The sequence below is a fragment of the Acyrthosiphon pisum genome, chromosome A1, assembly GCF_005508785.2.
Source record: "Acyrthosiphon pisum isolate AL4f chromosome A1, pea_aphid_22Mar2018_4r6ur, whole genome shotgun sequence".
In the NCBI taxonomy this organism is placed as follows: domain Eukaryota; kingdom Metazoa; phylum Arthropoda; class Insecta; order Hemiptera; family Aphididae; genus Acyrthosiphon; species Acyrthosiphon pisum.
Window position 1 is genome coordinate 103,206,454 of NC_042494.1, and position 16,163 is coordinate 103,222,616.

General features: G+C 35.6%; 2 protein-coding genes across 3 annotated transcripts in view; both read left to right on the forward strand.

The window, feature by feature from the left end:
• The window catches only part of LOC100569602, an 11,504-nt gene extending 5,595 nt beyond the window's left edge, over positions 1–5,909 (forward strand). The window contains exons 1-7 of one of the 2 annotated variants that reach the window (XM_016802926.2): positions 549–1,752; positions 2,097–2,901; positions 4,524–4,617; positions 4,905–5,004; positions 5,083–5,202; positions 5,283–5,441; positions 5,630–5,909. In XM_016802926.2, coding sequence (XP_016658415.1) covers positions 2,127–2,901; positions 4,524–4,617; positions 4,905–5,004; positions 5,083–5,202; positions 5,283–5,441; positions 5,630–5,689 — 1,308 coding nt within the window. In that variant the 5' untranslated portion in view covers positions 549–1,752; positions 2,097–2,126 and the 3' untranslated portion in view covers positions 5,690–5,909. Of the gene's footprint in view, positions 1–548; positions 1,753–2,096; positions 2,902–4,523; positions 4,618–4,904; positions 5,005–5,082; positions 5,203–5,282; positions 5,442–5,629 lie in introns of those variants that run through there. The other variant, XM_003243210.4, reaches the window with a different exon arrangement.
• A 5,737-nt stretch (positions 5,910–11,646) lies between these two features.
• Positions 11,647–15,675, forward strand: LOC103308837. The gene has a single exon (XM_008182953.1). It carries the CDS (start codon positions 11,647–11,649, stop codon positions 15,673–15,675), a length of 4,029 nt encoding a protein of 1,342 aa, XP_008181175.1.
• The last annotated feature ends 488 nt before the right edge of the window (positions 15,676–16,163 follow it).

A 16,163-nucleotide genomic window follows, 5' to 3' on the forward strand; every position in this document is an offset into this window, starting at 1 on the left:
CCGTTTTTCCTTAATTTTTCTTTTGTTTTTCACGGCGCTTTTGAAAACTATTGGACAAATTTTACTTTTGACCCCCCCAAATTACCAACTAGATTCACTTTCCTATCAGAAAAGATACTGTTGAAGAAAATCCAAGCACTTTTACTGTCCTAAAAGATGATGACAGACACAAAAAAAAAAAATAAAAAAATAAAAAAAAAACACACATCATTGTAAAATCAATATAGTCATCGTTCCACTCAGAATCTAAAAAAGCACACATCATTGTAAAATCAATAAATTCATCGTTCCACTCAGAATCTAAAAATATTAAATTAATAAATGTAATTTTATGCATTTTTTTTACATATTTTTAGATCATCAAATTCCGGGCCCTAGTGATAACATTGCCTAATAAACTACGGAAATGATGACAATTCCACTTTTAGGAATTGTCGTCATTTCCTAAATTGTCAACATTTCCGGTAACATGTATATATTATATATAGTAATATACAGAGTATTGTATCATCAAGTGCGCATGGACGTCACGCTTGGACGTTGGAACTACAACCACGTTCCGTCTACTAGTATAAGGGTCTATGAGTTATATGGGGCCAATATTAATATGATAATTGATAAATGATAATAAATAACATTAATGAGTAATTAGTAATAATTAACGATCTATATTATTCTATATTCTAATTACAATTAATTATGTACGCAAAGTGAAGAGTAATTTGAGTATTTCAATTTCCATTTTCAGGCATACAATCAAAATACAAATTTGAATTTGCAAATATTGTTAACAGTTTTTGGACAAAACCTTAAAAAAAGCCCCATATCGTCTTTCTCTTTTTACGTTCTCTCTTCCCTAAAAAGCACACGGCACCATATGAAACTGGTATTATAGGCATGTCCTATTGTCCTATCTATTCTTATATTATCTATGTATATCGTGGCTATAATATTGATAATACATATGGATGAAAAACTTAATGTAAATGGTCATCCATGATATTCCCAAACGCATAATTCTTTCTCTTTCATATCTCGTCCACTGGTTTCTCTCTCTAATGGCTCGTATTAAGCCTCGTTCACACGGTGACACTAATGAGTATGACACTAATGATATTGTGTGTCGTGACACCTAGTGTCGGTATATTTAATTCGTTGAATATCGCGACACTGGTGTCATGCAACTGTCGCCGTGTGAACAAGGCTTTACAATAGTTTAACCTTAGTCACGGACTAAGATATAATTATATCTTCGTCCGTGACCTTAGTTTAGTGCTGTCCATTAGTTAATAGGTCTATGTCAACAACTACTAACTAAATCGGAGTAATAGTATATACTAAAAATGATAAGAACAGGGCTGCCAACAAAATTTTAAAAAAATGGCGGCAGATTTAAAAGTTGCGCACTTTATGGGACAAGCTATATGTTCAAAATAAGACGATGACCCGGCGGCCGAGTTGTGCGCATGAGCGTGGCTTTGTTCCGTGGCAGCGCCCGACGCGTCGCCGTAATGGGGACAGCGTTTGACCGTTGCGGAACGAAAACTGGTCGCCGCCTGGTCATTGTCTTATTTTGAACAGAGTATTTGATACATACACTGGCATTTGCAGGATTTGCTCGGCAAACCTGGCCACCTTCTGTTGAATACACAATTTCGTAGGTCAGTCGGTGTGTGATAGGAGTGCGCGACGAAGTATTTTGGTGACCGGGCCCACGGCCTATTGTTGAACGTTCCCGCCGCGAACATAAACGTGAGTCACGTAGCCACGAATTTTGTATTGGAGAAGGAGGGCGGTGGTTATAGGGTTTTTATTAAATCATTTTTAATTTGTTATTATGATTTAGACTAAAATTAACATGGCCAAAGAGGGGGGAGGGCTATAGCTAGCCCCCATAGCCGTCCTGGCTACGCCTATGATATACGTCCATATCTACTCGTACTTTCCACCAGCTGTGTAGCGCAATAATTCCTACTTTACTGTCCATCGGTCAGAAAAAAAACATTTACTGTCCAATGGACGCTTCAAACGGCATCCAAAATTAAACTCTCAGTACAAGTAGGACAGAATTAAAATTGTGTTGTATACGTTTTCAGAAACCGTTGTCGAAATTTATCGTCTAAATAATGACGACGCCGAGGGTGACAGCGTTTACTGTACCGGCATCATCGGAAGACCTAACCATTGTGGACAATAAGCTGTTTAAAGCTATATGTTTACATCAAATACTAGATCCCACCAATGGTGGTAACAGATTTTGCAAGTTGGTGTTAATGGCGTTCATGTCAGTTTCGCTCAGCGTGCAGATAATGCAGTTGGTCGGCCTTTACTTCGCGGTCAACGACCTACAACGGTTCGCATTCACTACCACGACGCTGTCATATGCCTTTCTGTGCATGACCAAGGATTATGTATTGTTGGCGCACGCGGATAGGTTGCGCGACAGCCTGGAAGTGGCCAGGTTTGAGTTTACGTCGTGCGGCGCCCGGGACCAGCGTGTGGTGCGCCGGTCGCGAGCCGTGTTGTCCATGGTTCTCCGCACATTCGCCATGCTCAGCTGGTCCACTTGTGTCATCTGGGCGTTGGTGCCGCTGTTCATGATGGACGAATACCTTCAGGTGACAAATGCCGATGACACGGTCTCTCGTTACCGGGTTACCATCTTCAATATGTGGTTGCCGGTGCCGGTAGCCGTGTACAATGCGACGCCCATTTGGTCACTCATCTACATGGTCGAGGTGATAGCATGTTTATTTACATCATTTAGTTGGTTGCTTTTCGACAGCTACGTGGTGACAATGTGTGTCACGTTCAACGCCCAGTTACGTACTGTATCGGCTAGTTGTGCGACAATTGGCCACCGTGACTGCTTCGCATCGTTGTCACCGCACGTCTGCACGGGTTCGTACCCGGTCAATTGTTACTATGTATTATTATTAGTACTTAGGGATGGATTACTGACTTTGAGAAATACAAACTATCAAGCTTGGTCAGTTAAAAATTAAGTTAATTTTAACATAACTTTTTTATTTTAATTTTTAACTTAACTGATTTTCGTTGATATAAACTTAATCATTAATTACTATAGTTATTTTTAATCAATACCAAGTTTCATTAATATATTGTACAAACATTTACTTTTTATTATTTTAAACCATATTAGGTATGGTATACTGACTATTTATAAATTAAAAACTAAAACTAAAAATATTAAAAAAATTTAATGTCCGTGAACAACAAGTCAAAATATTTTGAATATTTTATCAAAAATAAAGAAGATGATAAAACAAATATATGGTGTAAATTTCAAGTATTCGTTTTTTAATTATAACCAAGTAAGAAAATCGCTCCATAAGAAACCGAGTGAATATCCAATGTTGTAAAAATTTGAACTTTAAACACTCGTAAAAATGTAATTTGATATTCAGGTAGAATTTTTTTTTTTTTGATTAAATTTGGCATCTTATAAGGATTCTGGTATTAAATTTTAAAATCTTAGATATAAAAACAAAAATTGTTATGAATTTCTAATTATTTTAATTTATTTTTTATCCCTCAGTGGATAATAAACATTATAAGGTACATTTTACCGTTTGGAGCTGTCTTAACTCTTAACATTTCATATTAATTAATATATATTAAAAGGAATGATTTTGGTATGCAATATTTCTTGTCTAATATATTTTTATTGCTTAATAATTTTAAATCTGTATCAATCATCTCTTTAATGTGCAGAACTTCAATGTCATGAATAATGTGTTGCCAAATTTATGCAGACAATTACAAGTTGTTTTAGATGAATTAATTAAGACGGGGTGAGGGCTGACCAATTGATCAAGGCACTGTTACGATGTAACTTAAAATATTAAAAACGTCATTAAAAAATAGTTAGATATAAATTAATATTAATATAAAATTTTTTTTTCGATACAAGAGCACACGCTTCACGGTCAAAAAGACCGGGCTTTTAAAATTTGGTTCATTGTTTCAAAAATACGAAATATAAACCTAATCCAACCTAGGTAGCTTCTAATTAGGTGATAAACTAAAATTAGTTACAACTCCCAACTGTACCTATACGATCTGATGTCAGTCATATAGAATTGTTCAAAGTTCATTACCAGACATAACTTACTAATATGCGGTCAAAAAGACCGTGTGCGTGATCGTAAAAAATCAACTATGGGTTATTTTTAAATTGTGTTTCTAATAATTTCTGCTCGATAAACGAAATTGATAGTTATGATATTTTCATTGATACTGGTGATATTATTGCTAGTCGACTATGATTTTCGTGTGTAACTAAAAATACCGTGTGCGTGTATTCTCGTGAATATTTTAAATGCGTGTGATCTAGGGTTAACAGTATTATGAAAAAAAATGTTATCGCTAGTTTATAAGTTTATTTGTCAGAGGCTAAAAATATGTATATGAAACAGAAACAGCAATCCAACAGGCCACACTTACAAAAATTAGTCATTAAGTTATGTTTGGCTCACATTAATTATTGATAACTGTTCTAGGTACTCATATCATAAAAATTGATGATAATAGTATTTTATCGAACTGTTATGATGAACTGATCATTCACATAAAAGATAATCAAAATATAATAAAGTAAGTGCAAAATAATTTATCATTTAAATTTCACACTAGTACAATTATAATTTAATTAAAATGCTGTAATCAAAAATGTTGTAGGTAATTAAAATGTAACGGTGTCACTCATATTCGCTACATTTTAAGTATATGTGTCTAATTTAGAGATTGCTTTGAAATATATTTTACTACAACACATAGAGATTTTTAACATTTGACGAATATATTATTCTCGTCATAAGAAGTAAAGACTAAAAACTATGACTAATAACTTCTGTTTTTTTATTTTTTAATCGTATATATAGGAAGTATGATGATTTTTTTGAAATTATTCAACCTGTGGTCTTATTCCAAATAATCGCTGGTTCGTATTCTGTAATAACATTAATATTTCTCACTGCGCTGGTAAGAGTTTTATTTTTTACCATAAATATGTTTCATAAACACATTTCATAATGTAATTTGTATATTTATTTTATCAAGTCATATCTTATGGGTTGGTCAATTATATCTGGACCCGTTTTAAAAGTATTTTTTGGTTTTTTGTCACTTACTTTTGAACTCTTCTTGTATTGTTATGTATTTAACCATATAGAAACTGAGGTAAGCAAACAAAAAATAAATGACAAACTCGTTTTGTTTGAAAAATATCTGATTGAAATGTTGACAATTTTTATTGACAGAAATGTAAGATGAATTTTGGATTGTATAGTAGTAATTGGACTGCAATGGATTTAAAATTTAAAAAGACATTGTTGTTTGCTATGAACGTGAATTCAGCTCACAGGCGAGTGATGAAAGTGACACCAACGTCCATCATAAATCTTGAAATGTTCGCCAATGTAAGCACTTCATAATATATTAACTGATAACTATTATTTTAATATTATTGTAATTCATAACTTTATATAGGTATTTTATATAATATGTTTATTTTTGTTGAACCTTTATTGTACCCACAGTTAATCGTGAACATTATATTACAAATTTATTAAAAATTATAATATATCGTAAACTGATGATTTTTCAGGTGATGAACATGGCATACTCGATAGTATCTGTACTATTAAATTCAAGAGTCCAGAAATGAATTGTACTAACTAAGTACTATTGTACTAAAGGTGTGAAACTGACGTCTTGTAGGTATTATATTTAGGGTGTCGGAGCCGCACAGACCGGTGAGTTTTTAGTAAAAAAAACTTGTCTTACAGGAAAAACTATCACGCTCTATAGAATGGGTAGTTAGATTTAGTTTTTTTTTTTATTATTATTTAAAAGATAAATATATTATATTATATTTAAATTAATAATTAATAATAAATTGGCTTGACATATAATTATATGGTTTTAGAAAACAATAATTATCAGAGTATCTTAATCTGAAATGTAAACATTTAAAAATAAATAATTGATGTCTATAAACAATTTAAATTGATACAAATACTTATTTTTGATGACCTAATTTAATATGGTTTAATTATCGTGGAGTAAATAAAAAAAGGTGGACAAGTGGGTACCGCTCTGCTGTATAGTAGTTATCGAGCATGTCGTTGTAATGGATGTGTTATATTTGAATTCAATGATAAATCATTGTATACGAAAAACGATTCTGAGCAGAGACGTTGTGTCAGGCAGCATACTTGTATAAATAATCGAATTTATAAGTTAATAAAAAAAATATAAAAATCGGAAATATCTCATGACTATTAATAACGTGAATTTCTGGTAAACTTTTTTTTTTTTATTATAGGGAGAAAAACTTATGTGAAATCTTCTATTGACATTTTTAATCTTAGCTATGAAATGAAAAAATGTTGTGGATTTCAAACTGAAAAATAATTTATAACATTTAAAAAATGACTTATGGCTATATAAATAGCTTAAAAGAGTCAACATTTTTTGTAAATATTATCTTGTATGGAAAATGTTCATTTTAACATTTAGTAAAACAAATAGTAGGATCAGACAGTCTGATACTTCTCAACAGTGGACCAGGATCAACCCCCCAAACGGTCGCCCATCTGCCATAAAATTGTTCATCGCAAATTTACTCCTCTCCCAAAAATTGGAATTGTGTACCATACCCTATACACACAATAGTAGCGACCACATACCTAAACAATATCCATCAATCTCCCACTTTACGTCACCCCTATGGTCTACCTATCCCGCTGGTCAATTAAGAAAGCCAATTGGATTCCCTTCTCCTCCCTAATACAAAAAAACCTCTAGTCTTCCTACACTGTCACCAGATTATGTGGAATCCGACGTAGGGGATTTCACTGATATGATTACAGAAACCACCAAAATCACTATAGGAATTACCAAGAGCAGCTCCCCAAGACCACGTGTCCCTTGATGAAACAATAAATCAAAACATCCATTCAAAACAAAAATAAAACTCTCAAAAAATTCCAAACCACCCTCTTTCAAGTAAACTTTATTAGTTTAAAAAGAGCTAGAACTCAAACCAGATATCTGGTAAAGAACTGAAAATCCCTATCGTGGAAAGAATAGGTGTTCAGTATAAATAACCAAACCGATATTGTACCTCTATTGTATGGAAAAAAATTTAATTCTTCAACGGAACCAACCGGAACAACATTCACTTCCTATAATGGACACCTCCTTACAACCTTACCCAAATAAGTAACCATTATATGCGTGCACAGACTCAGGTTTCAGGGACAGCATAAGAGATTAATCTGGCACATTATCTAAATAAACCACCCGCAGTTTTACTTTTTTTACAATAGGGTATTAAAATTAAAATTATATTAGTTTTTTACTATAAATGGTAATAATATTTACAATTTAAAATCATGTCAATTTTTTTTTTAGTGGACAGGTTGATTTGTTTTAAACTGGTAAATTCTAAAATTCTAATATATTTATCTATAGTTTACATTTACCCAAAAAAATAAAAATGTTTATAATTGTTTTCTCTACAATGGTCATAATTTTTGGAAGTATAATTTTACCAAGGTCCATTACTTAATATTGAAGACACTCTCCGTAACTGGAAAACAAAAGCCCTGCTGAACTACCGCAACTCCAACAACAACACGTCAACAATATACAACAAATTCTGCAAGACTCATCCAACAAACTTATATCCTGGTACAAAATGTCTGGCTTCCAATTCGCTCCAAATAAAAAAAGTTTTATACTTATCAATTAACAACCAAAAAAAAAAAAAAAAGGAAAATATTTTATTTTTAAATTCTCGGAGTAATTTTTGATTCTAAACTCACCTCGTTTCCTTATATTTAACACATTATACAATTTTTTATCCTAGAATATACATAAATAATACATTCTCTCATACCTTCTGCAAAGGAGCTCAAACTGGAACCCTATTTTAATCCATAAAACCCTTATCCTCACCAACGTCGACTACGGAGCCCCCCTTTATTTCTACAGCCAAACCATCTAACATCAATGGTCAACATATTGGACCGGTATACAGCACAGGGATTCGACTATCCATGCCTTCAGATCCAGTCCCATTAGCAGCATCTTCTGCATATCGGGTATTTCTCTCTTGTCCATCATGATGCGGACCTGTGGGGTGCCGCGTGGATGGTGTGTGTTGAGGTGATCACTTGGTCAACTTTAAAAGGAAAAATAAAATAATAACACAATTTTGTGGTTGAACGTGAAGGACGGTGGTTTATTGAAATAGATGTCACCGACACAAATATTAGTGAATGAGGCAAAAATAGTGGTATTGCGTATATTAAATATTAATGCGTCTTCAACTCGCGGGAACGTCGGTCGTGTCCGTGCGTATTGTATATGGCTGGTCGTAGAAAACTTAGTGACTTGTACAATCCGGTTCACCGAGCGACGGCCGACGGTTCCTGGCGTGGGTGTCGCGCGCCGGCGTCGTCCGTCGTCGATTAGCGGTTTGTTTGAGAAGCCATAGCGCGACTTCCGTGCAAAGGCTATTTGAATTCAAACAGCTATTGCGCGGGACCGCGTGAATCAGATGGTCTAAACAAACATCCAAAATGCAGCCAGAATGAAGAGAGCCCCCAGGCCCTCCACCCACCCCCTTAATTCCATATTTGACAATTTATACAAAAATTACGAAATAAAAAACCTATTAACAACAAAAACCAGTATGTCTCCGCCACGAATCATCTCAATGAACATCGACCTAGACTACACCAACTTCCCAAAAAATCTTCCTGCCATACTCACTACAGAAATTCCCTCAAGGAAATATTGTCAGCAACACTTTAACATGAACTTATATTTACGGACGCCTCGGTCATAGACATATAAACAGCGCATAAAGAGAGAAATCACATGGCGGGAGAGAAAATAGATGTTTTGAGCCATTTGTAGTGTGCCAACCGAGCATAAAAAAAAATATGTCACAAATATTTGTTTTTATAGTTATATTTTGTGATTAGGTTGGCTACTGCTATCTTAAATCGTGATCAAAATTTGTCTATAATGATAAAAGTGTCAATATACATTGAATGATAAAACTTAACGAAAATATTCCTCCATGATACAGTCCAAAACATATGTTTTATCTTTCAGTTATGTCAACTGGTAAACCAATAGGTTTGTTCGTTTTGAAAAAAAAGTGTACACTAATTAGTGTAGTGTCAGGGGAAAGTGTAAGGGGTGTGATCAGAAATCTGTTTTTAAAACAAACGTTTTTGGTGTAGATCAATTAGCTGTGATACAGAATCAACTATATTCGCTGATAAGAAATGATAACAATCACCTACACCGGCTACACCTGCTCTTGGGTCAGTGTGAAGAAAGTGTACACCGATGTAACACTTTTTTAAAACAAACAGGGTGTACAACTACACAATTTCAAAACGAACGCTTTGGTGTACACTTATTGTGAAAAATTGTACACTTTTTGTCAAAACGAACAAACCAAATAGGTTAGTCAGGGTGGTGTGGGAAGGGCTGTCCATTAGTATATAGGTCTATGGCCTCAGTCATGGAGGACCGCGCCGGAATAGCTATCATCCACGGTGACACAAATCCAATGAAAGCTATCCAACAAGTGTTCCATTTACACGGCTGAGCCTTGGCCATTCCCAATTCCACCGGAGACCAAATGTTGTACCTACACAATACAACATGCATATAATAATATGATTATATGAATATAATATGTGTATACTCAATGTCTATTAAAAATTGTACATCCCCACCTTGAAAAAATCCTAGATAGGCTATTATACCGAATTCACAATAAATAAAACTAGTTTAGCCAGGTCATAATTCTCAATGACTCCTTTCCCAGCCTCATTAGCCTCCAGAACTAATGGGGACATACCTAGAAAAATACAAAACGCAGAAATTAGAGCCACCCTCATCGGTGAACATGTATCATATATGTGGATACCAGACTATTATAGTATAGAAAACAATGAACATGCTGACGTGGCCGCCAAACTAGCTCATTTATACCTCTTACATACCAGGATATTAAAATAATTATAGCCAAAGATACACATGACTAATGAGTAAACATATGGGTAAAACTATTCACCAAATTGCACGAGATCAAAAACACAACCTACCCTTGGCCTTTCCTCAAAGACATCACCAGGAAACAGGACACTTCCACTATCCATCTCAGGATAGGGGACCTATATTTATACATGTATATATATATGTAACTGGCAAAGACGTAAATTAAGGTGTTGACGCCAATACAGCTGCATACCGTCAACAATAATAAATATAATAATAGGTATCAGATAAGGCACGGCGTACCTACTTACTATCGCAGTAATTAAACAAATACGCGAAATATTATATAATGTGATAATAAACCACACACACACACACACACACATCAAATGACAAATAGTCAGTACGAACAAAACGTCTCGATATATACGCGTGTCAACTTTCTTGTGCGGATTTTTTTATGTCAAGTCATAAGACAAATCATTATAGTTAATTGTTTTTTTTTTTGTGAATAGCGTGCTCTGCCCTATAGCGAGCTAAACATTATTATCGTCCGCGCAGAAAAATTAAAGTTAAAATTTGTACAAACGAATAACGTGCTCTGCATTATAGCGAGCAATATTATTTATTTTTTATGTGATTTATTCAAATTATGTTATTTAACCGATGTATGTATTTTGTATTTTGTGAAATTATTGTAACAGGAAGTACGCTGGCCAGTATACTCTCCACTCCACAGTTGTGAGTACCATATTATTATATTATATTGAATTCTAAATACCTATCTCTACTGTAGTTCAGCAATATTATATTATTTGTAATTACAAAAATGCTGTGAGCACAATATTATTATATTTTATTGAATTTTAAATACATATCTCTATTGTAATTTAGGACATATTATATTATTTGTAATTGCAAAAATGTTATGCAGTAGGTAGCCATATTATTATATTTTATTGAATTTTAAATACATATCTCTATTGTAATTTAGGCCCATGTTATATTATTATTTATTAATTTGCAAAACTGTTGTACATCAGCCCATAATCCATATATTCTAATTATTATTTTGTTGTTATTTTCAAATCTGCTGTAAATCAGAGCATATTAAGTAATATTACCTTGTTGTGATTTGCAAATATGTTGTAAATAAACACATTATTATTATAAAACCTAGCTACTTATATTGAACTGTAATAAAAACAAATACCAAGAGTTCTTATTAGTTATTGTACATTATTATTAGTAGTATCACTCACATCTATGAATAAATAATTACGAGACGAATACTAATATCTACACACAAAACTAGACAGTCAGGATCGTGTAATATCTCTGATCACTCCCGGCTCCCACATTTTTGGTGACCTCGACGTGATAGATATTTGTATTCACTCGTTTAATTATTTATCTTGAGTTGGCCTTGTTCGTTCCTGTGCCGGAATAGAGATATAGTATAATATACAAAATACGTAAAAAAAAAAAAAAAAATTAAAATAAAATATATATATATATTCTTAGGCAGGAGCAACAGTAATTATAATTCACTGTTAGGTCATTATAGCTGAGATAAGAGTATATAAGACCAAGATGGGTATCGAGGAAATACAGAAGGATCTCGCGGGATTGAGGAAGAGACGAGGAGTGATCAAAGGATCCCTGACCAGAATGAGGAACTTTGTAAATGATTTTGAAACAAAGGATCAGCCAACATCACTTCTGGAGTTCCGTCAAGATGAGGTTCCGCAAATCAATAAAAGGTATGACGACGTTCAAAGCCAAATTGAGTTGTTATCTGATGAAACGGAGGTAGAAGAAAACGAACGAGAAACATTTGAAAGGGATTACTATGAAATACGGTCCAAAATACAGGAAATAATAAACGCAGAAAAAACAAATAGTTCCACCACTTCAAATATTAACCCCAACACTGCACCATGGACACCAAATAGAGCACGACTGCCGCCGATTACCATTCCTGAGTTTGACGGAAATCTACAAAATTGGGAGTCATATTTTGACTGTTTTCGATCAATGATACACGAGGACACTGGTTACACTTCAGTCCAGAAACTTCCAGCCGACGTGTCAACAACCCTTGCTGACCCGGAGTTCTATAAACGAAGAAGCGTTGATCTGTTAATAGGTGGAGGTGCCTTTTTCGATATACTATGCGCTGAACGAAGAATAATTGACAAGGGACCTTTGTATCTGCAGAACAGTCAATTCGGTTGGATTGTGACGGGAGAATTAGGTCTCACTTGCTTACTGGGTATTAACTCAGTCGGTAAAGGTTTAGAGGAAGAATGGCAATCTGAGGAAAATTATGAATCTTCCAAATACGGACGTCTGTCGAAAGCTAACCAAAGAAGTTTAGAAGAGGAGGAGACTGCAGAATACTTCAGACAGACAACAAGTCAAGATATGGACGGTCGATTTATCGTGCACTTACCAAAAAAATCAATAGTGAAGAACCTAGGAGCGTCACTGACTATGGCAACTTCTCGGTTTCTAAGTGTAGAACGAAGATTGCAAGGTGATGACAAATTGAAAACAGAATATACCGCATTCATGAACGATTATATTAAGCTGGGTCACGCAAGAGAAGTAATTGGAGAAATGATCATACCTGAACCGTCGTTCTACCTTCCACATCACGCAGTAATTAAGGCTTCCAGTTTGACCACCAAGGTTCGTGTTGTGTTTGATGCTTCAGCAAAAAGCTCTTCCGGCTTATCTCTAAATGATGTATTGAAATGTGGCCCTACAGTGCAAGAAGATGTTTTTGGAATCTTAGCCAGGTTCAGAAAGTTTCAATATGTCATAACGTCTGACGTGGAAAAAATGTTTCGACAGGTACAGGTAGTGAAAGAAGATTGGAATCTACAACGAATAGTTTGGAGATCAGATCCAAATGAGCAATTACGTACATACCAATTGACTACAGTCACTTACGGGACAACACCAGCATCCTTCCTAGCCACGCAGTGCTTAGTCTCTTTAGCGGAAGAAGAGAGACATAATTTTCCCCAAGCAGCTCGTGCCATCCTCCATGATTTTTATATGGATGATTTGATGACCGGTGCAGACACTATAGAAGAGTGTGCCAAACTTCAAAAAGAGATCAACTCAATTATGGACTCTGGTAAATTACCATTAAGGAAATGGTGTTCAAATTCTCCGTCCATTATGAATCTAATAGGAAAACGTGAGCACGACCCATTATTCTCATTAGAAATTGGAGATCACGACACGGTGAAATCACTAGGACTAGAATGGAAACCATTAGCAGACCAATTCTTCTTCACTATATCGACCGTGACAAGGAAGAAGAGGCTAACCAAGAGAATGATACTTTCAGATTTAAATAGGATTTTTGATCCGCTTGGTCTATTAACACCAGTGCTCATAAAAGGTAAAATATTTCTCCAGCAGATGTGGGCAACAAAGATAGGCTGGGACACCCAACTATTAGATGAGATGCAAAATAAATGGATTGGCTTTTACCAAACCCTTGAACAACTGAAGTGTTGTATCATACCAAGAAAGGTAATCCCAGTGACTAGCGATGAAGTTGAGATGCACGGTTTCTGCGATGCGTCAGAACAAGCATATGGCGCTTGCGTATATGTCCGCTCAAGGGATGCCAGCGGAAAATGGCACTCAAGACTACTGTGTGCTAAAACTCGTGTGGCACCGTTGAAAGGAGCCACAATTCCAAGACTGGAATTGAACGGTGCACTGCTGCTAGCCGAGCTAGTGAATAAGGTAGCCGAATCTTGGATGGTCAGTGTACGCACTTTTCGCTTATGGACCGACTCCATGATAGTGCTGAGTTGGATAAACAGTCAAGGAGTGCGCCTAAAAACCTTCGTGCTAAATCGTGTGTGTCAAATCCTGGAATTAACAGATATATCACAATGGCATCACGTACGCACAGATAAAAACCCAGCGGACATAATATCAAGAGGAATAACCTCATCAGAGCTGATAGTATCCGAGGAATGGTGGCAAGGACCTAAATGGATGTCAACCGAAGAAGAAAAATGGTCTCACCCCACTGCCCAATTAATTGAAAATGATCAAATTCCAGAGCAACGACAGTTAAAAATTGCATTAGTTGCTTGTGATACTATCAACAACATTTTTAATGCGCATTCCAATTGGAACACCCTAGTAAGGTCTGTTGCCTGGATCTTACGTTTCATAAAGTACAAAAAATCTAAGGTCATAGACACCTCCAAATTTCTTTCTGCCCTAGAATTGAAGAACGCATCTTTATCAATTATAAAACGAGTTCAAGAAGAAGCCTTTCATGAAGAGATCGCTAGGATTAGTACTAATAAAGAATTACGTCGTGGAAGCAAAATCCGCAACCTATGCCCATTCATGAAGGATGGATTGATCAGAGTTGGTGGTCGTTTGGAAAATGCCAATTTAGCTGAGAATCAAAAACACCCAATAGTGATTCCAGCCAATAACAGAGTGACACGGTTAATATTTGAAGATAGACATCGGATGCTCTGCCACTGTGGACCACAATCACTACTAGCGGAAGTAAGAAGAAGTTACTGGCCATTAAAGGGACGAATCTTGGCAAGATCAGTCACAACACGGTGTGTTCAATGTATCAAGGCCAAACCAACCTTCTTACAACCACTAATGGCCCCACTACCCAAGGATCGTGTTCAACGCCATCGTCCATTTGCCGTGTGTGGAGTAGATTTTGCAGGACCAACGATAATAAAGAGTGGACTTCGTCGCGTAACTGGCTCAAAGGCATGGATAGCGGTCTTTGTTTGCTTCTCAACTAGAGCAATCCACTTGGAACCCGTAGAGGATCTCTCAAGCAGTGCATTCGTGGCTTGTTTACGCCGCTTCATGGCGCGCAGAGGAAAGTGTACCAAAATATACAGCGATAATGGCACTAATTTCGTTGGTGCACAGAAAGAACTTGCAAGCTATATGATAGGTGTCGATGAAAAAATGGCGAATGAAGGTATTGAGTGGAAATTTAATCCACCAGCTGCTCCACATTTCGGAGGGCTGTGGGAAAGTGCTGTTAAAACGACAAAATTTCATTTAACACGTATGATGAAGGAAACACGTCTAACTTTGGGAGAACTAAATACCCTATTATGCCAAGTAGAAGCATGTATAAATTCAAGACCGATAACACCACTCAGTAGCAATCCATCGGATTTGGAAGTGCTGACGCCAGCACATTTTCTAATCGGTGGACCGTTATTCCTAGCACCGGAAGTAGATCTAACTGAGAGATCTCCAAATGGATTACGCCGGTGGAAGTATGTACAGTATCTCATGCAGAGTTTTTGGAAGCGATGGGAAAAGGAATACCTTCCTCAGTGTCAGGTTCGTGGGAAATGGGTTACAAATATCAGACCCTTGGAAATCGATGATGTAGTGATAGTGAAAGGAGAAAGCACACATCCTACAAGATGGAAGCTAGGGAGAATAATCAATCTACACCCGGGGAAAGACAAGGTCATACGAGTTGCTACGGTTCGAACAGCAAATGGTACAGAAATGCGTAGGCCTACTGTCAAACTATGTCGTCTTCCTATACAAGAAGATGACATGACTGTTGAAAACCCATAATTTTCAACCGGGGGAGGATGTTGACGCCAATACAGCTGCATATCGTCAACAATAATAAATATAATAATAGGTATCAGATAAGGCACGGCGTACCTACTTACTATCGCAGTAATTAAACAAATACGCGAAATATTATATAATGTGATAATAAACCACACACACACACACACACACACATCAAATGACAAATAGTCAGTACGAACAAAACGTCTCGATATATACGCGTGTCAACTTTCTTGTGCGGATTTTTTTATGTCAAGTCATAAGACAAATCATTATAGTTAATTGTTTTTTTTTTTGTGAATAGCGTGCTCTGCCCTATAGCGAGCTAAACATTATTATCGTCCGCGCAGAAAAATTAAAGTTAAAATTTGTACAAACGAATAACGTGCTCTGCATTATAGCGAGCAATATTATTTATTTTTTATGTGATTTATTCAAATTATGTTATTTAACCGATGTATGTATTTTGTATTTTGTGAAATTAT

Excerpts from the sequence above, each read along its gene's own strand:
- LOC103308837 (XM_008182953.1), top strand. The coding sequence starts at position 11,647 with ATGGGTATCGAGGAAATACAGAAGGATCTCGCGGGATTGAGGAAGAGA.